A 25698-nucleotide genomic window follows, 5' to 3' on the forward strand; every position below is an offset into this window, starting at 1 on the left:
GCTGTTGATTCAACTGTTTGATCATTTTAGAGGCTGTAGTTTCTGGTGCTATTGAATTGTATTGCATTATACAGAGAGGTGTTTCTGTTATTTAGCCAAGCCTCATTGATAAGAATGGGTAAAAAGTAATAGCAACACCTGTTAACATAACACAATACAGCTGAAGAGCACCAAAAACTGCAGCCTCCACATTGATCAAACAGTTGAATCAACACCTTTCTAAAATACTAAACATTATGACCATCATGAAGCTATAATTTATTGCAGGACTGTTGACTGTTAGACTGTATTAGTTTTATCTAGGTTTTCCTAATAAACTGCCAACTGAGTGTGAGTGAGTGGTTGAGTAAGTGTAGCCTATGTATTTGATATATCAATCAAATGGATTTTAATCAGACATGATTACAAAAATATTTTTTGATTATTTTTGATATTATATATATATTATTTCGTATTTTATATGTTAGAAAAAAAGTTGTAGTGAAGGTGTTTTCTGTTATCAGAGTGCAAACTAAATATGGAGAAGCATAATTTAGTTACTGCTTGCAGATAAGACTTTGACCACCTTTAAATTAGGTTTAAAAACGTTTATGTTTTGCACTGCCTTTGACTCCTTTCAATTCTTTCTCTACTAATTCTCTACTTTAAATTTAGATGGTTGAATATTTTTGTCCGCATTTATGTTTTAATGCATTATTAAAATAAAGCGCTTTGAATTGCACATGTGTATGAAATGTGATATATAAGCAAACATACCTCACCCTTGAATGCACATATGTGGTCTGCGATCAACTCGCGAGATCACGCGGCTCGCGGAGATTTGGCTTAGCACGTGTGCTGGTTTTTTTTTTTTTTTTTTTTTTTTTTTTTTTTTTAGTGTGGCTCTCAGCTGCCGAGGCGGATGATGATGATGGCGGAGCTGGTTCAGGGACAGGCCTCGGTGGCTCAGCCCGGAACGAAAGATGACTTCGCAGACACGATACGCCGGGTCCGACAGGTAAAACGCTCTCCAGCGAACACAGCGCTTGTGATGCTTTCGGGACCACAAGCAGCGGGTCAGCGTGTTGGATCAGGGCAGGACTTTGGTCGGGGCACCCCGGACCCCCTACTACAAACACTCCTCATGCAGCCAGCCAGCGAGCTAGCAGGCTAACGTTAAGTAGCCGAGATAGCTGAGCGGACAGATTAGAGTTTACTGAGAGCAGAAGACGCGTTAATTTACAGTGTCAAAACTGTCAAAAACGACGACACAAGTCATATTTGACGGAAGACACGAAGGCCATTTGTAATGTCGAAGTTTGTGCAACTTTAGTAAGTTAAGTCGACACACAGCAACCTGTTGTCAAGTCAGAAGTTGCACTTAGCTTAGCTTGCTAACTCACTAACAAGTTTGAGACCCTGAGTCTTGACCCACAACGTGATTAAAACCTAAGCATTTAGTTTAGACACGAAACCTGATCAACCCACCAGTCTGACACGCTGCTGGTTTTCAGGTTAGCTTTACAAAACTGGTTGTTGCCCCAGTTACAGAGACACACTGAGAGCTTGGTCAGTAACCACATGTAGCACTGACGTTTAAACCCCTTCATTTCCCTTCTTTAATCTCATATGAAGCTTGTCTATAAAACACGAAGCAGATGTTGCACACAATAACAAAACCGAACAGGCTAGTGTAGCTGGTGTTAGCTTGCTAGCGTGTGTGTCCTAACAGATAGGCCATGTAATGTAACGTCATCTGTTCAAATAAGCCTCCCTCCACTCCTCCTGGTTGCCACACTAGGTTTTTTTTCCATTGCTGCCTGGAAAATACCTGAAAACTATCCAGAAAACAACCAGCATTTCACTGCTCACCTCTTTAACAGATATAGTTGAATGTAGCAGAGATGGTCACAGTAGTTGTGCTGTCATTAAATTGGTAGAAAGTAACGCTGTTTGTTTGCTGTAATAGAAGATTAGTAAACTACTGTCTGCACTTAATAGTGTGCAAATTGGACTTTAGTCATACAGCTGCTACTTTAGCTTCCCCCAGTGTAGATTATAAACACAGTCTACCTCTATCTGTAAATTTTTAATCCTGATTTGCATGATTATAAAAAGATGTGCACCAATATCTATCAGAATAGTCAGAGTTTAATGCACATTTATAAAATAAAATAAAAATGTGGAGGTCTAAAGCATTTATTGGTCAGGTACATTTTGTCTCATTTTGAGCACATGCAGAGAAAGCAAGTGACATGACCACTGCATCCCCCCCCCCCCCCCCCCCCCCCCCAGACGTCTACTGTCTTATCTGTGCTCACACATTGTTCACAAGATCTGGGATTGGCCAAAACCAACAGCGTCCACCTGAGGATGCACATTTCATATCATCCTCTTAACAGTAACAACAGATAGGATCTGTTGCTACTGTTTACAGAAAAGAGTAGCCACTCTGTTATTTTGCATGTTATCACAAGACATCGAAGTGGCGTATGATAACAAGGCAAGTGGTGAGAGATGAGAAGTGGAGGCCTTGTTCCAATGCTTCTCTGCACTGCTGTGCATAGTGTGGTGTTGGTTCCCACAGATGCAGCAATAAAAATTACCTGCCTCTCACTGACATTTAAATCTTCAAGATCAGATACATTTTAAATGCTCTTTTTTTTTTTTTTAATTAAACAATTGCCAGAGTACTCTGTAAAGGTCCATTAACTCAGCAGATGTTAACCTCTGGATTAGGCCTGCCATTAGCTAATTATTGGACTCTGCCTCCTTATGCACACCTACTGTTTTCAAAATGGCAGTGTCTCACTGTCACTAAATGTACCCATCTTGACCCTAAATGTAACCATTAACATTTACGTTCTGTAAACCAGTCAAACATAAACACACCATGTCTTGTTAAAGATAATAACCTCATTTAGTGGAAGTCAGCCACAAATAGTGTAGATTACAGATGAAACAGTTGTGCCACTGTGGCCAATGGGCAAGGTGTCTCAGATCCTAAATATAAACTAAATACTTTAGCTCTCATGTGACCACATGTCATGTGATTTCATTTGATTTATTTTTAGACAAATCAGACATTTAAATACATATTTTAACACTTAAAGTTTGAAAATCGACTGACTAGTTACTATTAAAGTTTTTACATATTCGCTCAGCAAAGATTACATTCAAGAAGTGAGTCTGCCTTGAAGGCCTGTCGAGTCCCACGGTGGTGTTTACCCAGAGACCTCAGTGAACATCGTGGGGGTAGACAAGTTTGTACCAGACAGTTTGCCACAAAAACCACCAGACTGCGGAAGAAAGCGACTTACTATGTTTGTAATTAGTTGCATATTTGCTTCACTGTTCCAGCTGGAATTTAATCAATGCAACTTCTCTTAGGATCCTGAAATTAATATGTTAATAGAAATACTGTAGACACAGTCGATAAAACAGGCAGGTGTTTGAGAGGATACTTCTCAGCTATGTGTCTCTAGTGAAGCAAAACTCTGAGTAATGCTGGTTTCACAAAGTGCAGTCATTTCTTGAGTATTGACTTCAGCCACAATGTTTTCCATGTTGCTTGACACACACGTAGCTACAGTAATGCCATGTGAAACAGCCACTCCACACCTGCTTCCTTTTCTGCTTCCTTATTTCCATTGCACCCCTCTCGCTTCCACCAGTGGGCTCTGAAGTAGATAATCATCCCTGAAGGTGATGGAAGACTCTAATTGCCGTCAATATATTTTCATATTGTGAAAAAAATTCCAGTCAGGCGCAGATGTCAATTTAGTGTAATTTTCTGAAATGCTATACTTTTGTATGGAAGGAGAGGCGGTAGATTAATGGGGAGTGGAAAATGCTGTTGGCACTCTCGTGCAGGGAAACTGAAGATTTAAATGTCCATCACCGCAGAACACGAGCATCTGCTTTAGGTCGGCAAGTGGATGATTTTGAGAATAGACATAGATTGATTTTTATCTAAGCTGTAATGCAAATAAGTGCCCTCTTCTTGAAGTAGTGTGTATGCAGCAAACGCATAGAGAAATGTATGTCAGGTAGTGCAGAAATTAACAGATCATTCCTTGGGCTGGTCACTGATTTTGATCTGGGGATAAAAAAAAAAAAAAAACATATGATTATCTTTTAATAGTACTGTGTTTTAACATGGCATGACTAAAGAGGGGTGTTGAGCCTCCATACTTTTGGTACTGAAAGTAAAAACTGCTGGTATCATTTATATTTTCGTTTATTCTTTCTTCACATATGACTTATTTTACACTGCAGTTCCTGTAGCCAAAGCTCTTATACAGCTGTTTGTGTTTATATTGCTCAAAGTAAGGTATCGATTTAAGTATCGGTACTGAAACTCTGGTAATGTATCAGCATTAGTATGTCAAAAATATTTAAAACAATACTCAATACTTAGCCTAGAACATGACATCGCTGGCCATAGCTTGTGTGAATTACTTGTTTTTTATGCAAATGCACCGAACAGTAGTCAAATATAAAACTAGCACAAACTACAGCTCGTAAAATAACCTCTCTGGTACCAGTGTGAATAAAATCATTATCGTACCTTCTTACTGCTCGTACGAACAGCCTGCACTTCAGGCTTTGAATAAGGAACTGGAAATGTATTTTTTTGTGTCAGTGCTCTAGGCAGCTGTCGTAACTTTCAGGCAACTCATCTACTGGAAAATTCAGTGAGTTGAGATATTGCTGTGCACCATGAAGATTTGTGTCATTTGTCAGCCAAAGCATGAAAAAGCCAGTTTAGTCAGTGAGAGGTGGCACATGATAGATGTTTCAAGGAAAACACCAGTGTCGGTAGTCTCAACAAGAACTGTAGCAGACTGCTTCAAGCTACTCTAATATTGTACAAAGTGCAGTTTTCAGCTGCTGTCAAAACGATAACACTCCACACAACAGGCTTCACAGCAAATTTGATGCATGATGAAAGCAAGAAGAAAAGGGAAAGTGTCACACTTATCTTGAAGGCTTGTCCTTGATGATGTCTTGGAAAGGAAATGTATGTTCAAAGAATATCGTCACTTATCCACTTTTTTACCTTTATTCCATCGCACACCCACTGTGATGTGTCCCCAGATGGCAGCCAAGATGGGAGGAGACCAGATGCCCAACATGAACAATTCCTCTGCTGTCATTGACCCCTCCCTCTACGGCTTTGGAGGCCAAAAACGTTCACTAGACAATGGAGGTAAGCCTTCATTAGAGACACAGAAATCCCTGATGTTTTAGCATTTAACCTGCATATTATGTATCTGGATACCTTCATAAAAACATGTTCCTCCACATAAGATGCTCTGTGGCCATCTTCTGCAAACTGTGTGTGTTTGTGTAGCTTTTGGGATTTGGCTCCATCCGCCGTAAAAAGTTGAGTTATTTGACATATTGCCATTTCCCTTTGGAAGTGGTTATTTTTTGCTCTAACCAATCAGTAGCAAGTGACATATTAGCCAAAGTCGTTTTCAGTCAACACAGAAGCCGCAGCAGTGGTTGCCTGGAGCTGTTAACTTTCCAAAGTTTTCCATGTCAACCGAAGAACTGTGCCTGTTGAAAAGTTATTTCTGTAAATCAGCACACAACAACCTGCAGATCTCATTCTCTCACTTGTCGCTAATTTTCTGGCTCTGTCACAGGAAGATGACGTATTGCCTCCAAAGCTCTGATTGATCTTTTGTTATTCTAACCAAGGAAACAGACAGTGAACCTGTTTGAATTGCTGTAAAAACTGGACATATTAGCAGCAGAAAAAAAATGTGCTCATGCCCAAAAGATGTTTGAACAAGGATTGATCCTTCTGTCTCAGTGGATATGACAGACCGTACATTTGTTTGATAGCTGTAGTGTTGTCGTTCATTTACGAAACCCCAGATTTCAAAAGACTTTACAAAGTCAAGCAACATAAAACAGAAATATAATTTATTGATCTTGCCTTTCCAAAATATTTCAAAATGTGAAATCCATTTTTATCTTCAGATTTTGTGCCAGGTGTTCCAAATGAGGTTTAGAAGTAAGACTGCTATCGAATCAAATTGCAGAATCATTATATTTATGGTCTGCATGTAATATGAAATAATTTTGTCTTATCAGCTCTCTGTACAAGTTTGAGACTCTGCAGAGATGTGTGAAGCTGGATGTGTTTTTATCATTCTTGAAACATAGACCCAGTTTGAATTGAGTGTAACAATGCTTTATGGGTGTAATAAACCAGAAAAAAACTGTGAAACTTTACCTTTCATCCCTGTCAAACTCTTCTTCACTTACATTGGTGACAGCAGCTCAATTTCTTCACTTGTGTGCCAATTTTTGAATTGATTAGAAATTTAATTTATGATTTTGTGTACTTTGTGAAAATGGCTACAGTGCACCATAGGTGGAGCTGTGTAGGCGAAACACTGTGATCTGTGAAATAAGAGCTGTGGTTTTATATTTTCATGGTTGTGTGGAGTATTAAGTATCTGACACTGCAGTGTAGTAAGAAAATGTCATCCTATCTCATTGTGCATGGCACACAAAACAAAGATTTGATCCATTTCATATCCATGAAGTGGGAACACTAGTCATTTATCCCGTCCTCTTATCTTGTCATAGCCGTTTGTATGATGTTTCAGTCCTGAATGCATGGATAGATAAATCGTATGCAATTCTGGTTTAGGTTTGTTTGACGTGCTGTTATTGTTTGCAACCATTTGTCCTCGGTTTTTCTCAGTCAAGGTTGTCCCCAAGTGTAAGGGAAATTATAGAAAAGGTGTCTGTGAAGCACTGCAGGTAGCTCTCATGGAGCTCAGAATTTAATTATCAAATGTACAAGTATACAAATGCACTCAGGGTGTTCACACTTTTATCTCACAGTCTTGTCCTTGTATGAATTCAGTGCACCTCCTATTTTGTATTCATAGCTGTTCCATCCTCAAGCGTTAACCCCAGTGCATTTCCAGAAGAAGTGAAATCAGTGCAAACGACCATAAAATTGATTGAACCTGCTAGATATCAACTCAGGTGTTCACGTCCATGGCAGCACATCCTCCAGTGACCCTGCAGGACCCTTGCTTGGTGCTACCTGTCAAAATTCAATTCAGGACCAGCAGCCACTGACCCAGCTGCTGCCTTTCTCTCTTTCTGAGCGGCTCTGATTGAAACACTCACTCATACACTCGCAGGCCCGATTTCCATGCTGGTGAAAGCCCCCCGCTGTGGGGTCAGACACGAACACGAAGGATTGGCAGGACCATATCCATCTGCTCCTGTCCCCTGCAGGACCGACTCATTCCTTCTGATTTTTCTGCTTCATTGGCTATCACTTTAGCAGATGTTTTAAAATATTATCTTTAGCCATGATCTCACTTTATTTCTCATATGTTAATTTGCTTTCTTCTCCTTTCTCTCAGTAGGAAACCACCTCGGTGCAATGGTACATCAAAGGTGAGCAGAGCAAACTCAGTTTGTGTTTATTGTAATGCACTTTTGATGAATTCATCGTATTTAATCTGCCTCAGTTAGGTAGTATTGAGATCACGTATTCTTTATTCTCCCTAATAATACATCTTGTCAACATCATAGGTTGCTGTATCTTACCTTCAAAGACATATCGCAAAACCACAGATACTGATTTTTGTTATGACAAAAAACACAAACGGGTGACAAATGTTGACATTTTAGAAGCTGGATCCTTAGTGTGATTGACTATTGATATTTTTGCTTGTTTGACAGACATATTTATTTGGAAACAATTTTGTTAAGAGTCATTGTTTGTCATTTTAGAACAATTGTTTCCAGAGCAGATGTAATCAGTTGATTCGTTCATAAATAGAAAATTAATCACCAACAATTTTGATAATTGTTTTAAACGTTTAAGAAAAAATGGCAAGACCCGACTGGTTCCAGCTCCTCGGATGTAAATATTTGCTGCTTTTCTTAGTCTTTTGTGGTAATGACCCAAATATCTCTGACATGTTACACACAAAACAATTGAGAAATGAATCTACAGATTGATTGATAATGAAAATAATCATAAGTTGCAGCCTTAATAGTGTCAGATCCATTTGTTTATATGCACAAGTTGCTTTAGAGAAAAGTCTAGTGTTAGATTGGTCTTGATTTTATTATCTTTGGTCAGAGTTATTAATCATGTCCTAATCTCTCACAGGGCTTTTGCGACAGAAGACTTCAAAGTGCCTGATAAGATGGTGGGCTTCAGTAAGTAGCCCTTGGGTTCATTTATAGCCAGTACTGATGTTTGACATGTAATCACCAGTATTGACATTCTACTCAGTTTTTGGGTCACTGCTTGGGGCCTCGGTCTAAATTCAAAAAGGCTTAACACTGGTCTTTTCTCTCCCCTCTCCTCATAGTCATTGGAAAAGGAGGAGAGCAGATCTCAAGAATTCAACTGGAATCAGGTTGTAAGATCCAGATTGCTTCAGGTAAGTTGTAACTAAACACATTATCAAAGCCCACCTCTTTCTGCTGCTGGAAGCAACTACAGGCTTGAGCCATAAACTGGAAACACAGTGAAGCTTCATAACTTCATATATGTATCTCACTAATTAGGTTCCCAAGCTACACATAGTGGCTTCAGAAAGTATTCAGACCCCTTCACTTTTTGCAAACTTGATTGTGTTGTAAATGGATCATTTCCATTTTGCCCATCAGTCTGCACTCAATAACCCACAATCGCAAAGTGAAAACAACACTTTTAGATTTTTGTCAATTTATTAATAATCTAAACTTGTCGCATTTCGGCTGGAACCTTCAGGAAAGTCTGGGTCATCAATAACTTGTAGGTACATTCCAAATATTTAATCATATTATCAGAGTAGGGAAAAATGGTTAAATAATATGCTGTTTGACAGAACAAATGTCTGTTAGAATCAAATGTCTGTATGTGGGGCTTGACACAGGAACAAGTGACACTGTACACACAATTAAATGCAGTGTAATACAGGAGTCCTACTACTTTTTTCTTTTGCAAAATTAGTCTTTCTGTTAAAACTATGGCAGAGAGATGGTATATTTGAAACCACATGTGAAAGTATTAGTGCTAATTTTCAAAGTGGCAGTTCGTGATTTGTACCATTGTTTTTTCACTTAAAACAGACATTTTTCTTTTAGTAGCAACAGCCAAGACAACATACAAATATCAAGTTTGTGAGTGAAAGCCTTTTGTATATTAAACGGCTGGAAGCTGCTTGGCGTTCCTCCAGACCCGCAGCCTTCATATGTTTGCAATGTGTTTCTATTTTGGTATATTCTGTACACATGACTTCTATATTGCATGTCACTCTTCCTGGAAGAAAGATGGTGCCTCTGTCACTCTTCATGAGGTTTCTTCCATGAGGTTGTTTTTTTTTTTTTTGTTTGTTTTTTGTTTTTTTCTTGAGGTTTCTCTTGGAGAGTTTTACCTTATCCAAATGTGGGGTATAAGAACAAAGGGTGCCATATGGTGTACAGACTGTGAAGTCTTTTGAGACAAATTAGTGATTTTTGCACTCTATGAATAAAATTAACCTAACATACAGTTAACTACTCATTCTTTAATATGCGAGATTGTGCAGTATCTCTAATTTTATTATTTTGTCACAGACAGCGGAGGCATGTTGGACAGACCTTGCACACTGACTGGCAGCCCAGAGAACATTGAGTAAGTCTCAGCCTTTTTTGAATAATTTCTTTTTAACAAAATATACACATATACAAAGACATACAAACACAGCTCCAAATACCCTCTCTGTAAATAATTTTGAGTTACTCGTGACTAATCAATAGTAATGATATTTTTAGATCACATCTGAAACCAGTGTTGGCAGTGTGTCCATATAGTTTAAATAAGGCTGACAATTCTTCAGAAATATGTTGTATTTGCATTTCCTAAGTGATACGTAATGCTATTTCTATAAACCTTTTTTGGGTTGTACAAGTTGTAAAATCCCTTAATAATAAAGAAAGTTCTGGATCTAATGCAAAGGTAAATCCTGTAAGGGAGCCCTCCTCTGCACCACATCTAAAACACACCTCTGATACTTTTGATTTATGCAGTCTCTCTGGTGTGAAAGAGTTGGTGAAGACAATTGTAACAGACCAGTCTGTGTCTGGCATTAACAGTGGCTGACAGACTTGTCTTTCAACTCTCAACTTTGACAGATTTACTGAAACTGCACAGAGCATGAGGAAAGTGTGCCCTATTGTTGTGACAAAGAGGGCACGAACTCAAATCTCTTTTCACATCTCCTCTTAATCACCTGAACACCTCTTTCAACCTTTGACAGAGAAAAATGTGACGCAGAACAGTTTTTGTGCAGAATCTGTATCTCTGGTGACAAATGTGCTTCTTGGTCCTCACTCCACCCACAACAGGCAGGCCAAGAGGCTGCTGAGTGAGATTGTGGAGCAGTGTCGGTATGGTCCTGGCTTCCACAGTGACATGGACGGCAACAGTTCCATCCAACAGATCCTCATCCCCGCCAACAAAGTTGGCCTGGTCATCGGCAAAGGAGGAGAAACCATCAAACAGCTGCAGGTGTGGTAGTAGCTTATTCTGAACATTTAGCAATTAGATAAAGTTGAATTCATTGTTCACAGTCGTTGTAGAGATTGGGGAGACTCTACTAACTAGTGACTGCTGAGTAACGGGTTTAATCAAGTCTAGTTGAACCCACTTACTTAAACCACATATTAGGCAGTGAAAAGTAAATGGACAGTCAAGCAACAGTCCTGAGTGTTCATTATACTGTGACTGTCCTCTGCACTGCAGTGACTTTGTTCAACTTAAAGTAACATGCACAAAACCAGTTTAGTTTGCCATGATATGTGGCTTACGTATTTTTATGCCACATATGATTTATAATAGTCGTATTGAAAATTAACCACTACGATTAAGAAGTTAAATTTTATTAGATAACTTGTGTAATGACAAACAAAACAGTTTGAATGCATGTGAGAATACAAGGTCAAAGTTGGACCAGGACTTAAGTTTTCAGGACTGTGGACACTGCTTGGAGATATATTTTCTTGATTATATAGTTGACTGCAGAGCTAGAAGTAGGAAACACTGACAGTGGTCCCTGGCTCTTTATTTTTCTGTGTAACTCTCATGTACTGGGAGACTTCACCTTCAGATAAGGCGGTACTGATCTTCAGTTAGATTTGCTGTCCGCCACTAATTTTTCTTGACTGACTAATTTTTTGTTTAGAAGTATTTTCCACAGTCTGTACAGTGATGGTGAGTAACAAGGTAAACATATTGAGTGTGTTAGGGTTAATCATATGAATAGGGAGGTTTAAAAGGAAAGGTGTGGTCAGACTGTATTTTTTAATGTCAACAAATACCGCGAAAAAGACCAAAAGCAACAATCGGTTGATCTGACTTAAAGATAAGGTCTGTGTGGCCAAAGCCTGATATTGCTTATTCCTCTGTGCCATGGAGCTCCATTGTTATTATTGCAGCTATTAAAAACCCATCATTGAGCCACAGCATTGCCTTGGGTGACATGATCTTCACTGCAATGAACATGGGCACTGCGGCCTATTTTTAGTCGATCCCACATACACACCAACCTGTACTGTAAATACCCACAAACACACCACATCTATGGCTGGAAACAGTTTCCTTAGTCAGTGTGAATCAAAGGGCTTGGGGCTGATCGGTTGTTTTGGTCTTTTTAATGGAACTTGTTGACAATAACAGTAACATTGAGTATCTGTAGCCTTAGACCTCAATTACACTTCTTTGTAGATGCACACATGGACATTTTTTCACATAAAATTTTATATGGATGGTTCGGATTATGAGTATTTCTTTTCTAAATTAACTAGCAGAAATTGTTCTTTGCAAATACGAGTTATAGTGTATATTGGGAATGCTCTGATATGTTCTTAAACTGATGTGAAAATATCTTTTCACATCCTCCATGAGAATTCACCCTCTGGCGTATATCAAAATAAAACCTGTTCTTTGAGACCTGGCAGGATTTCCACCATTTGGTGTGAATAGTGTTTTGGGCCCCAGGTAACTCTTGTTTCTGCTTATGTCTGATTGTACCCCTGCAGGAGAGAACAGGAGTGCAGATGATAATGATTCAGGATGACCCCATGCCCACTGGAGCAGACAAGCCCCTGAGAATCACTGGGGATCCCCACAAAGTGCAGGTCGGTCTCAGAGGAACTCAGTGTGTGCCACTATCTTTCCAGTTTACACTCAATTTTACACATTTTATGCCTTCAGTCTTCGCCTCAAACATTTGAAAACCTCTTTGTTTTTATTGAGAGGCTCTTGGCTGGACTTTTGCTTCGCTTCACATCCAGCATTCGATGATTTAAATAATTTAAATTGTTGTGTCTCTCGATCCTCTCTTTAGCAAGCCCGTGAACTTGTGGTGAAGCTCATCCGGGACAAGGACCAAGGAGACTTCAGGGCTGGCAGAGCAGACTTTGGATCCAAAATGGGGGGAAGCAGTCTTGATGTAAGAGCCTGCCTCTCAGCTTTTCAAATACTGGACATTTATTTATCATTATTTGTCTGAACCCTTCTTTCTGTCCTCATTTTTCAGGTGGTTGTGCCCAGATTTGCTGTCGGTATCATCATTGGCAGGAACGGAGAGATGATCAAGAAGATTCAGAATGATGCCGGGGTCAGGATCCAGTTTAAACAGGGTAAGAAGATGACATGCACTTCCTCAAAAATATAACTGAATCAGTAGTTGTAGATTCAGAAGGCGGAATAGAAGTTACCTTGTTGTAAATCCAGTTCTACCAGTATGTGCATAACCGCCTGTCGGGCGTATCCAAAATGAATGGAAGAATCCAAACGGTTTATGTTGGAAATATAATTAAAGCACAAAACAGCCTGATCAAATACGATAAATCCATCTAGTGTTGTGATGGTACTATCATGGGCAAAATAAGACGCAGATCTATGAATCAAAATCTACACTGTAGGTATCTACAGCAGAACCCATTGTGTCAAGTATAAATCCAGCTTTACCCATAATAAACATTTTAAGTCTGTATGATACTGAAGTTACTGAAGTAGACAGTACTCCATGAAATCCTCCTGTTTATGTTGAAAAACAGTATGTGTCATTAGGAAAACAAATACTTTTGACACAGACTTTCTCTTACATTTACTAATTTGGCAGACGCTTTTATCCAGAACAACTAAGAAGGGACAGACAACACCAAAGCTTCAGTGCAGTAGGAGACTTTGACCTGGTTTGTCCTGGTGGGAGTCCGAGCGTCTGACAGCTGATATAAAAATGCAGAGTGACTGAGCGTCAGGCAGAGCTTCTCAATCATCAGAATTCATAGACAGTGATGTTTACTCCAGTCTGATCATCCAAGTTTAGCGTTTGCTGATTCACTACTTCTGAGCTGTGAAATTTAAACCTGAACAATGTTTAAGTTAGAAAAATATCCGAATATGAGACATTTGATCACCTATAGAACTTGATTGTAAATTTGTTTTGATCTCAGAGCAGTTAAAGACCTTTTTTCCTCTCGTACTTGTCCAGATGATGGAGTCAGTCCAGACCGAGTTGCTCAGGTGATGGGCCAGGCAGACCACTGCCACCATGCAGTCCACCTCATCAATGAATTGGTTCAAACAGCTCAGGTATGTGGACAGCATCTGAAATAAAAAACACTTTTTTCCACTGAACCCTTCTTTTTACATAAGATTTATCAGATTATAAACCAAATATATTTTACTTATCTAAGTGTTGCTGAGGCTCATTATCTTCTTCATTTTTAGGACTAAAGTCAACCTGTAAAAGTTTCTTACACTGTTTATAATAAAATAAAAATACGTTGAGTGCTTAGATAAAACATCAGTAGGGATTCTGTAAGAAGCAATTTAGGGAGCTAATGCTGCTGTACTGTTCTTCCTTGACCTTTATAGCAAATATCAGTTGAGTGTTTGTGTTGGGTCAATGGCAACCGCAAAATTCCTCCATCTCTTTCTATTATTGACTCTTTTGGGGGTTTTTTATCTTCTGGTTCCCTCCCTCCAGGAGCGAGATGGGTTTGGGGGAGTAATGGGACGTCGAGGGCGAGGTGACAGTAACATGGGAGGACCTGGCGGACTGCAGGAGGTGACATACGCAGTACCTGCTGACAAGTGTGGCCTAGTGATTGGCAAAGGTAAGGATTGTGTTATTTGTCACATTTTATTATCATGTTTGGTTGATTTAAACACCTGTTGATACTGTTAGCTCCTCAGTGAGCTCTTCTTAGATTTTTTTTTTTTATTAGTGGCTTGTATATAAAACTTTTCCATGAAATGTGAGCTTGCTTTGTTTAATTGGTGTCTCGCTGTTTGGTCTTCTTCTCCCACATGTGCTACATTGTGACTCAACTTGCTGTCATAGAAAAATAATGCACAGTTCACCAACACAGACAGTCTTAATAAGAGTATATCCAACTCGCCAGATGCCGATTTCCTTTAATAACTGAACGCCGTTTGGTGTCCTGCCACTGCGTGAAACTGATGAGAAGAGGGGGGGGCTGAGTGACCACCCTCCTATTCTCCCTCCAGGGCTCATGTATACAGCACAAGTGGCATTCATTGGCTTCACTAAGGGCTTAATGACGGGGATAATGCGTGTAATGTGACATTAATTGTTAAAGGTGCATAATAACAGCCCTCAATCATGTGGAAGGCTGCCTGGCATCTAATGAGGGTCTTTCAGCCCAATAGAGTGCAGCGAGGGAATGAATAGAAGGAATTAGCTTATTGGCTATTCATGCCCACTCTATTGCCAGCTATTTAAAAGTCATTGACCATTGCATTGGAAGGAGGTGTGTGTGTGAGTGAGTGTGTGTGTATATGTATATGTGTGTGTGTGTCGCGTTGTGGTGTGTGTGTGTGTGTGTGTGTGTGTGTGTGTGTGTGTGTGTATGTGCAGTGGTGGGTGGGGTCAGGGGGGGGCCTCTTTACCTAAGATAAAAACATGGCAATAGAAATGTCAAGTGGCTTTTGTGCATGTAGTGGGCCGAGGGAAACAAATAAACCTGGGCGTTGCGTCCCCCTCTCTATGCATTAGCATATGAAGTGGGCCAATATGGTGGAGATGGCGGTGGGTCTGGGTGCTGTCAGCCGTCCCTTAAAGGGTGCGGTGATTAATATCTTTACGATGCCATATGCAGCCCATTGCCCCTCTGTTTTGACCTCCTACACACACACTGCTTGTGATGAATCAAGCCACCCACCAACCTGCTCAGACTTTACCGGCTCAAACTTGGTGCAAGAGCCGTAACAAGCGTCGTACAATTTAACTCATGAGATTTAATCCAAAATAATCTAAACTCAAGGTTCAGTTACTAGGTTTTCTAGAACTTTCAGTTGCATCTGTCAGTTTTAAAACGGAAAGTTGTTTAGGTTGAAATCTCCAGTTTAGTTTGATGTGTAAGTATTCCTAAAATAAATGCAGATGCTTTGTCACTACCCCCCAAACATGAGAAGTAAATGGCCTTTAATCTTAAACGGAAACAAAAACATAAATTGACATCTTTTATCATTTGTAAGTGAAATTTTGCCATTATATCATAATTATTTTACAATATTGTTTCCAAGTAAATAGTGAGTTAAAACACTACCAAAATTAGTAAGTGAAGTGGTTACGATGAGTTCTGAGCATCATTTTGATTTTTTTATGTGACTTTTGTTTACATTTTCTTGCCAGATATATTTTGTAAGTCTACACAGTGTGGGACAGTACACTGTGAGCTTGTTTACATATCATAAAACCAGTACAACAGAATACAAGATAGAAAAATAGGACCAAAACTAACAATTACAATTATTTTCATTATTTATTAGTTTGCTGATTAGGCTCTCAATTATTCAATTAACTGTTTGGTACATGAAGTATCAGGAACCTGTGATAAATACCCATCACAACTTCCTAGAGTCCGTGTCGATGGCTTATAACGATTTTGTCAGGTCAAACCAAAAGATAGTCAGTTTTCTGTCTTAGAAGTGAAGAAAAGCAATTTAAATCATTAATTGATAATCAACATTGAGCTGATTAATTTTCTGTCGATTGTCTTAAATATTTCAGATCTGGGGCACATAATATAATACAACAATACATAACACAACAGAGTGAAAAATATAGAAAACAACTAAAATCCACTTAAGGCTCTTCCTAGAGGGGCAGTGATATTAATGAATATTAAATAAATATAATATATTTCAACTTTATCACCCAGCCCTAGTTTCATGCGGCTGTTACATTTATAATTTCCATGTCACACATTCTGGCAGTGTTATTTTTCCCTTGAGGTCTCAGTTTTTCCCCACCACCAGCAGCTAACCAGTCCCTTGGCTTTGCCCTGAATGCCGTCACCAGTTGCACTTTTGTATCCCCTCCTTTTCTCCAGCTCACTAAACCAGTCTCATTAATAAGGCCCGTATTATCTGTCCTCACTACAGCCCAGTCCATGAAATGAATAGTCAGGGTCTTCATTGCTCTCTGCTGTCTGACTAGAAGAGCTCATAATGGCTTCATTAAGGCAGAAGTTTCATTTGGTTGACAATGGGTTAATGGCCCATGTGCAGTCTGTTGGCAGCAAGGAATAGGCTACGGGAGGAGGAGAGGTTTTTGATGAGCGTTTTCATTCGGAGGTCAGCCAGGGTCATCCGAGTGTCAGCCACAAGTGAACAAATGTGTAATTGATGTTGGGACAGCCCTGGTGTCCCCCCGGGAAGCACCCTCAGCCTTTTTCGTTTAGATGGGCATTGTGGAGGGGGGGGCGGCTGTATGCCCCCCGTTCACTCCCTCCTCTCATCACGGAGGACAACACAGAGTCAAGAATGAAAAGGGTAAAAGAGACAAATGATATCCCAGAAGGAGGATACGCTTCAATTTTGGCCCTTTTCTCCTGCCAGCTCTGTTTCATTTCTCCCTGCTGGTGTAATTGCTCTCCCCACACGTCGGGAAGCTGGCATCTGATGCAGGGGGGGGGGTTGTGTGTGCAGGAGATGTCTCCTTTTGTTTACCGATTTGCATGGATGTTACCACAGAATGGTAGATAAGTGGTGGGACACATGCCAGAGTCTTCATAAGGTAGAACTATCACATCAGTTTAGTGAAGTGAGTGAGTGGGATTCTGGTGTAGAGAAGTCTGGCCTAACGCTGCGTTCATATCATATAGGATGGATGGTAGAGATGGGAAAAGATTCGTTCATGTCATCCAGACGGTTGTAATGGTACAGACTTAGTCGTGTTAGGGTTTATAAACACTCTGCTTTGGCAACATAATGCTATACCCATTATGACATTAATGGGTATGGCATATTATGACATTTTGTCCCCAGGATACATACTTATTTCATACGTCACCAAGCAGTGAGGCAAAGGGGGGTTCAGATGTGAACACCACACTAAGTTATGTCAAATATTCTTATAGCTGGTATTGGTCTCTACCAAGTCCTGAGGGAAATAAACCAGCTAGTTGTTAACTGTGTCTGTCTATTGTTCGGTGCTGAGCAAGTGATGTCCAGAGGGCTAAAAACAGTTGCCTACTGCAGCTGAAAACAAGCGAGTGTGAATCAAAATGTTAAAGTTGTGTGCCAGGCGGCTAAACAGTGAGCCAAAACTCACTATAAAGCTCTGTGAAGCTGAGAGGAGCAGCTGATAATTCCCTGCAGGTTCATCATTGTGAGCAACCCTTCTCACATTGTTTTGTCTTTGTCATTTGATAGATTGTTTTAAAAAATATCAAATACAGCCGCTTTGAGGACTATGTCACAATACTGTTGTAGAAGTCTTATGTCAGTCACAAAGAAAAATGTTGAAAACTCATCATTACTTGATGCTTTTATAGGTGGAGAAACCATCAAGAACATCAAAGAGCAGTCTCGTGCCCACGTGGAGCTACAGAGAAACCCGCCGCCCAACACCGACCCCAACGTGCGCATCTTCTCCATCCGAGGCACCCCGCAGCAGTTGGAAAAGGCCCGCCAGCTGATCGATGAGAGAATTGGGGTAGGTGGTCTGGCTCCAGCCCCCCTGGTACTCCCCCAGAACACTATTGTCTAGCCTGATATTCATGAGCACACATGTCAATGCGGGGAGCTGCTGGGGTGAGCTAGGCTGCTGTGGTCCTGGTGGCCAGCAGGATGTCACCAGAGGTTAAACATGAAGAATCCATCAAATGGACTTAATGGAGTGCATCAGCAGCCAGCCCTGCCCTCTGACCTTGCCTGTTGGCTCCCTTTAAACACAAGTGTGGTCTCTCACTCGCCTCCTCTTCCCTTTCTCTGCTCCAGGGCCCAGGAATGGGGAGCAACAGCAACTTCGGTATGAATCCCTACAACCAAGGACCAACCACTCCTCCTCAACAGTAAGGATCAGTTTCTCTCCTCACCATGTCACATTTTGATACATTAGCTTGTGGACTACTGGGTGAACCTGTGCTCATAGTGTTGACAGTGTCTTCAGTGGGAAATTGGTTTTGAAGTTGTTTCTTTTCTCACTTTGAATTATCTGTTTATTTTTCCTGAAGTGGGCCTCAGACATTCATGACTGGAGGATGGGGTACAACCTTTCAAATATGGCAGCCTCAAGGCCAACAGGACCACAGTAAGTCAAAGCACTAAGAATTAAACTAGGTCTGTGTTTTCTAGACAAAATCTCAGTATAAAAACACAACAAATCAAGAAAATCTGATCTTTCCACAGCTGGAGAATTGTAGTCAATGCCTGACTCAATGAGGGAACAAACAGTACATAAACAGTTTTTATGTCTTAAATTGTTTCATTACCCCTAAATGTCACTCAGAGCGAAGCCAGACGAGTTTTATCAGAGACTTTTATCAAAGTCTTGTGCAGGCTGGGAGGAGTGTTGCGTTCCCTCCTTAAAATTTGTCGATGGAAATCATTAGGAAGCATAATTGCAGACATGAGCAGAAGGTGAAAAAGGGGGAAAGCTAAGCTCACTCTCAGTAACTCTGGTGGTGTTATCTGTGTCTGGTTTCAGGTCACAATGGATCCCAGACGGGCCAGATGGACTGGGAGCAGTATTATAAAAAGCTAGGCAAGTGTCACTCAGAGAGAAAAGAATATTTTGTTTGAACAGCCAGCTCAAGGCCCACTTTGTTTTACTCTCCTGTTAAGTTTCAATTGAATTCTCCTTTGCTTATGTGCACTTAAACTTATTCAGACTAGCCTGATGAAATGCGTGAATGAAAGAATGCAAGCATTTACAATTAAAGAAGCTGCAGTATTAAATGTTTCAAACATTTCTAATGCTTGTTTACAGGTCAGCAAAACCAAGCCCAGAGCACCGCTCCTGAATACAACAAAGCTTGGGGTGAGTCCTTGTTTTATTTTACAAGCAAAATAAAAACTAAAAGGCAAGTGTGAGCTCTGCCATCACACTTCAAAGCTGCAAATGTGACTTAATATTCTTGATTGTTCCTCACTGGTGCTTTTTCCTGCCCTTCAGGCCAGACAGCCGGTCCTGGATCTCAGCAGACCTCTAATCCTGACTACAACGCCTGGGTTGACTTCTACAGACAGCCGATGGCCTACTTCAACCAGGGCGCACAGCAGACACAAGCCCCGGGCCTTCAGGTGAGAACCAACTCTGAGCACTGTCTCAACATGTCTCTCACAGCTTCACAGTACAGATGTTAAAAGGATAAACAAGCATGAAAAGACCAAAACAAACAATGTGTTGGTCCATCAGTCAACCATTTTAAAAAAAGTGTAGATTCAACTGTGCGGTTATTTTAGAGGATGTAGTTTGTGGTGCTGTTGAATTGTACTGCATATATAGACAGGTGTTAATTTAGTTAACCTTAGTTAACCATTGATATTAGGATGGATAAAATCCAACATAAAAAAAAAAAACTCAGTATTGTAACCTTAATAATTGGAGAGGATTTAATGCAGGGCTGTTGTATTAGATTGCATTAGTTTTAGCTAGATGTACCTAATAAACTGGAAACTCAGTGTAAATATGTATAAATAGGTCACAAACACATTATAAAATTTTAAGGCTCATTCATTTCCTAAAACTGCTAGGAACTGTCGTTATTAGTAAATGTTACTTAAAACAGAAGAGAGCTGAAACGATTAGTCGATTAATCAACAGAAAATTAATCTGGATTTATTTTGATAATCGTGTAATCACATTTTTAAACAAAGATGGCCAAATGGTCATGTGAGGAGTTTTCCTTTGTCTTAAATGATGGTAAATTGAATAACTGTTGGTTGTGGACAAACAAACAACCATTCTATTGAAAAAATAGTTATTTGCACTTGAGTATTTGTTTGGAACATTTTTTAGGTGTCAGTCCCACACACACCTTCCTGCTGCTGTAAATAGTTACCAAACTACAGTTCATTGCAAGGATGAAACATTGCACCCAGTGCAAGATGGGTGTTTTGCATATATTTTGGAAAACAGTGGAGGTCTATGACAACAAGAAAAATCTTGAATACAATACAACTTTTCCTTTAAAATCTAAACAAATGTTAGAGTTTTTTACTACAAGTCTCCACTGGAATCAGCTGCAATATGGTTAATATTGAGAGCAATGATCAACAAATTGATTTTATTCTCCAGGATCATTAGAGGCGACGCCCAGGTTAAAGACTTGAATCACTGAGAGGATGAAAACAACCCTTTTTTAACAGAGGGGGTTCAAGATTTGCAACGCCTTGAAGACTTTTTTTCTTAGTGAGAAACACTAGCTGTAGAATGACTTATATGATAAAGTAATATTTCTAAAATCAGGAACATTTATTTGTTACTAAATGCTTATGTACACTGTTATTTTGGATAGACAGTATCTGGGATCCCTTTTTGGACTTGAGAGAGCTGTTTCGTTTTTCTATATTTTCCTGTCTTTGATTGTACCGCCAAAATGAACCCAAGAGTTGTAACATTTCAAAAGGCAATATGATCTATTTTTTCTAGTTATGTTGAAATGAAACCATGATTATGTGCTTAGCAGTCTTGAATACCGTTTTGTCGTATGTCATAAGATGTTTAAAGGGTGTGTTAAAATGTTTTCCTTTTACATAATTGAGTGAAATGAAACTGTGATGTTTTGTTACAGCAAATGTATTTTTGTTACAAGGTTTAAAAAAAAAAAGGATTAATGTCAGCCAGTGGCAATAGTTCTAATTTAATTCCTGTTGTGCATTGTATGCTGTTTTTCATTGTCATTTTATTGTACTCTGGTTTAAAAAAAAAAAAAAAAAAAAAAAAAAAGGTGCAATATCTTATTTCACTTTTGAAACAAAGATGGGTTCTCTTATATTTTGACAGACTTTTAACTTGTAGTTTTAAGATGTTTTTTTTCTTTTTTCAAATGGAAATGTCATGGATAATTTATTACATTGATCTGATAGGACTTAGGGGGATGTTGCAAATAGCTTTTTTGCCTTTGCTACCTTGTAAAACTATGTATATATGCTCATATATTTGACTGTTAATTTAAATATATATGTTTCATATATATATATACTTATATAAAAAAAAATTATTTTTTTCCTGTGATTAGTGTTGCAGGAAAATTGTCCCTCTTTTTCTGTTCTGTTTTCATACTGAAAATGTTCAAAGATTGTGAATGTGTGATTTGAAATTTGATGTTGCATCTTGTTATGAAGAAAAATAAGAAGTGGTAGATTTTTTTTGTGTATGTTGTGTACCTGAACTATTCAAGACTGCTAAGCCTCTGTACTTCTACCTGTGTAATAATTAATGTAGTATTTTTATGTTAAGTATTATGATCAAAAACTCTTATTTGGTACCTCCCAGTTCACTAACGCCACACTGAGCCCTCGCTGTGGACTCAGTGGGGCGTTGGACTCAGTCCAATGCTAATAACTTTTTAATTAATTTTTTATTTCTTTGTGTGATCTAATATAAATGATATAAATGATGCATCACTATGGAAAAATGATTCTGGTATTAACGTCATTTCTTAATGAAAAGGGATATAATTTCAAAATGTCTAATTATGGTGTTTGTTTTTTTTTTCCTTTATGTGTACAGTTAACCATGTATTAAAAAACATCCAGACTACCTTTATTGTGTACTGTTAAGCTGATTTTCTGTTTGATGAATATTATAAACATTTGAATGTCCTCTGTTGTATTCTGATACCAAGTGTTCAATTTTCTGAGTTTCACGTTGGAAACTTTCTGAAGCTCTATTGTGTATACTAACAAATGATACATAGAGGATATATAGGCCGACTGTATGTTTTCATGTTTTATAAGCAGAAAATATATATTTTCTATAGTCTATTGCCAGTTCTCAAATTCAAATAAATTTTCCGCAAGCCTCTCTTGTGGTTGAGTTATACTATCGTTACTTAATGTTAACTGCAACATTTCTCCACTGCTCCACTTTAATGTAGTTGTAACTGTTGTAATGCGCTGCACCATCACATCACCACATAGCTGCAAGTGTAACAGCAAATAGGAATTGTTTCTGTGTCTTTAGAGATCGCTCACTGCATGTACTCTGATGTTTTGTTTCTGTTTTTTAGATTAAATTTGGGAGAGGAGTTCTTTACTCACTGCTTCTTGTGGGAAAAGTTTTCATTTAAATATGCCAGATATTAAAATATCTGCACAAATACTGTTGAAATTTTATTTAAACAAAGTAATAAGCTGTGTCTGTCCTCAGAAAATTGTTTGTCAAGTGATACAATTGCCCCCAAATTACATTTCCTAAATTTATTTTTACACCTGACATGAGCACCATCTTTATAATCTGTTTGGTATCAACATCCACATCTGTCTGGTCTGTTTAAACGCCAAAATACATTATCGGGTGTGCTTTCAGGTATGGTGATTTGGTCAATGATGCTGCTGTTTTATGGTTTTCTTTTTCCATGACAATTGTCAGTCTTTTCCTTGCTCATTATTAGCAGATTTCCTACATTTCCATGTCTCGTTGCTTTCTAAACAATCCATGTAATACTTCCATCCTTTCCCTCTCTTCGCATGTAAACTGTAGCAGCATCTCATCCCTCAGACTCCTGTCCAGTGAGATGTTCCTCTCCACCCCCTCCAGACTCCTTCCAGCTTTTGTCACTGCACATCTTTGCGCTCAGCAGGGAGGCTCCTGCCACAGTGGACCCTGCACGGCCCCATACTGGCCCCCACATTGATGCTGTGCAGCTGTTTCCAAATCCAGCCCTTGATTTTGATCCTCTTCCTTTTTAACGTGCTGTCCCCGTGGACACTTCTGACCTGGTGGTCTAACGTGGGCGTCTAATAATGTAGTTGTTTCAGGATGGTTCGCAGACGGAGGTTAAGAGGCACGATTATTATTAATATCATTCATGGACACCTTTTCCTCCTGTGGGGGTTATTTTATGCTGCAGAATTTAAATCCTGATATTTAGAGTAGGATACAGTATGATTCGAGTTTGGGACAGTGCTGCCCAAAGGATTTATTTAATGTTCAGGGGCAAGTGACAAAATATTCAACAAAACCTCAATCTACAAGTTAAAACTGACCAAATGCATCAAACAACTCTTTTCTTGGGGGAAAAAAATCTTGGGGAAAACAAAAAAACAAACAAAAAAAAAAGCTCAACATACACTTTAAAATGTTGTGTAATAATACACATGGAATTATTTATTTATGTGTCATCTTTTTTTGGATTTTTTCTCATTTTTAATGGATGTTCTGACATAAGTATTGTACTTTGGAAATTTACTTGAGTATTTGCATTTTCTGCTACTGAATACCTGTACTTATACATTTCTGAGGCAAATATACTTTTTACTTCATGCATTGTTATGGTTTAAATCCGTAGATTTAACAGATCGTTGTATCTCAACCAGTTTAAATGTTAAAATACAACATGTATTCAAAAGGCACCAGTGACAGTAAACAGTACTGTAACAGTATGAAAACAGTCATTCTGCACTTTTGACACTTTACTTTCATCTGATAATAGTTGTGTAGGCTACTTTAACAGAAGAAAATATTAAATGCAGGGCATTTAATTGTCATGGAGAATATTTTACATGGTGGTGTTCCTATATGCCCTTTACTTAAGTAAAAGATCAGAGTACGTCTTCCACAAACTAAGGCTCATTCACTGCATCATAACTCTGCTTTATAGCAAGGAATGGTTTTATTATTGACCTTTATCGATCTGTTTGATTGATCTTACATGTTCACAATAATTCAGCACGTCTGTGTGGTACTCAGAACATTTACATAAGTAAAAGTATAGCAGTAACAGCCTAGAAAAAACAGTGGTAGAGGGTAAAAGTAGAAATCCTTTGTTCAAAACGTTACTGAAGTAAATTTGCATAAGTATTAGTGTTAAATAGGTTTTAAGTAACAAAAGTAAAAGTACTCATTCTGCAGAATTACCCATTTCAGAATATATTACTATTATTATATTATAACTAATGCATTAATGTGTAAGCATCATTATAATGTTGCAGCTGGTAAAGGTGGGGCTGCTTTAGATACTGCTGGGAAGTTTAACCTTTAACATTACATCAAATTTTATTAGTTGATTATATTTTGTTTAGTACAATGGAATTAGAAGTACCTCCAAATTGTAATTAAATTAAAAAATATGTTGCATTAAATCAGGTCATAATGTTTGAAGTCAACAGAGTGTGGGCTAAAATAATTTTAAAACCGTTTTCCCTGCTGTGTAAATTAAGGTACACACACCTCCACCTCCTCCAAATCAAGCAGGTGTCCTACCCCAGCCCCCCTGTCCTGTCCAACAAGAGAGGGGGGAGAAAAAAAGGGGAGGGGGGAGCTCTTTTAGCAGGGAGGAGGGACTTCAGCCCTCTCACCTTTGCAACAGATAAGCCGATCTTCAGTCTCCTCCACACTGTGGCAGCTACCTTAATCTGTTTTTAATGACCCTGCGGAGCATCCCGAGAGACTCTGCACTCTCTTCACCCAGCTGGTTAGACAGCAGCAGTTTACAGAAGTGTGTGTGAGTGTGTGTGTGTGTGTGATTGGGAATATTTTAGCAACGCACGTTTCAATGCAAATTATATTTTTGCAGGAAAAGCCACTTTCTTGGACAATAATTCTCACTTTTAATCAGCAAAATACATGAAAGAAAACCAACATTTTCGAGCAAAATCTAAAACTTCTTAATTTCCCATTATGTATCTTTTACTTGCTGTTATTTTGTCATTAAAGTTGAAACGTCCCCATCTATTATTTTAACATGATCGAGCCTCTTTTCTCCGGGCTGTTTGGTTTCTCTCCTGATGAGCGTAAAACTCTGCTATTTATCCACAAACAAACGCTTTTCTTTGATAGGTTTCCCAGCAGCTCTTTGAAATAAAACAATTACCGCATTCTTTGTGCAATAATTGTCAATCATCCACATTAAATTGATAAGCTTTAAATGGACAGAATAATAGCTTAAATTGTTTTACAATGGAACAGCTAAGCAGGATGATTTGCTATTGCTGACATGCCCGCGGCTTTACCAGCTCCAAATAATGCCATAGGTTAATGCATAAATAAGCAAATCAAATCCATGCGTTACCCCAATTCAATTCATTTAATTCCTCTTTAATAAAGAAGCGGCCCCACCCCTCTGTCCCCCCCGCCATTTACCTCGGATTTGTGCGATGAATGCTATAAATGTAAATCAATCTAGATGAGAAAGAATCCCATTGAAAGAGCAGAGAAATTTCATCTGGGAAAAGGAGACAAATGTAGGAGGGGCCCGCTCATAAAA

General features: G+C 38.9%; 1 protein-coding gene across 3 annotated transcripts; it reads left to right on the forward strand.

Annotated features, from left to right (window-relative positions):
- Positions 1 to 845: 845 nt before the first annotated feature.
- fubp3 (far upstream element (FUSE) binding protein 3) lies at positions 846 to 23755 on the forward strand. Of its 3 annotated transcripts, none has more exons than XM_023419596.2 (19): positions 846 to 997; positions 5080 to 5191; positions 7386 to 7419; positions 8144 to 8193; positions 8349 to 8420; positions 9580 to 9637; positions 10351 to 10513; positions 12043 to 12141; positions 12351 to 12455; positions 12543 to 12645; positions 13503 to 13603; positions 14001 to 14130; positions 17818 to 17978; positions 18263 to 18336; positions 18499 to 18575; positions 18972 to 19028; positions 19254 to 19304; positions 19440 to 19567; positions 22974 to 23755. In XM_023419596.2, the coding sequence occupies exons 1-19, from the start codon at positions 902 to 904 to the stop codon at positions 23004 to 23006; spliced, it is 1704 nt and encodes a 567-aa protein (XP_023275364.1). In that variant the 5' UTR covers positions 846 to 901; the 3' UTR covers positions 23007 to 23755. The 3 variants fall into 3 exon arrangements, with proteins under 3 accessions (XP_023275364.1, XP_023275365.1, XP_023275366.1); XM_023419597.2 differs by having other exon boundaries at positions 7389 to 7419; XM_023419598.2 differs by lacking the exon at positions 22974 to 23755 and adding an exon at positions 20565 to 22031.
- Positions 23756 to 25698: the final 1943 nt, after the last annotated feature.

The sequence above is a fragment of the Seriola lalandi genome, unplaced genomic scaffold (genome assembly GCF_002814215.2).
Source record: "Seriola lalandi dorsalis isolate HSWRI2012SDOR001 ecotype SW California unplaced genomic scaffold, Sedor1 jcf7180002054606, whole genome shotgun sequence".
NCBI classification, from domain to species: Eukaryota; Metazoa; Chordata; class Actinopteri; order Carangiformes; family Carangidae; genus Seriola; species Seriola lalandi.

What these genes read in the sequence shown, in the direction of transcription:
- fubp3 (XM_023419596.2), top strand. Translation starts at nt 902, where the DNA reads ATGATGATGATGGCGGAGCTGGTTCAGGGACAGGCCTCGGTGGCTCAG. An exon ending in GGCAGCCCAGAGAACATTGA is followed by an intron (nt 9,638 to 10,350) that starts GTAAGTCTCAGC and finishes CACCCACAACAG; the next exon opens with GCAGGCCAAGAGGCTGCTGA. An exon ending in GGGATCCCCACAAAGTGCAG is followed by an intron (nt 12,142 to 12,350) that starts GTCGGTCTCAGA and finishes TCCTCTCTTTAG; the next exon opens with CAAGCCCGTGAACTTGTGGT.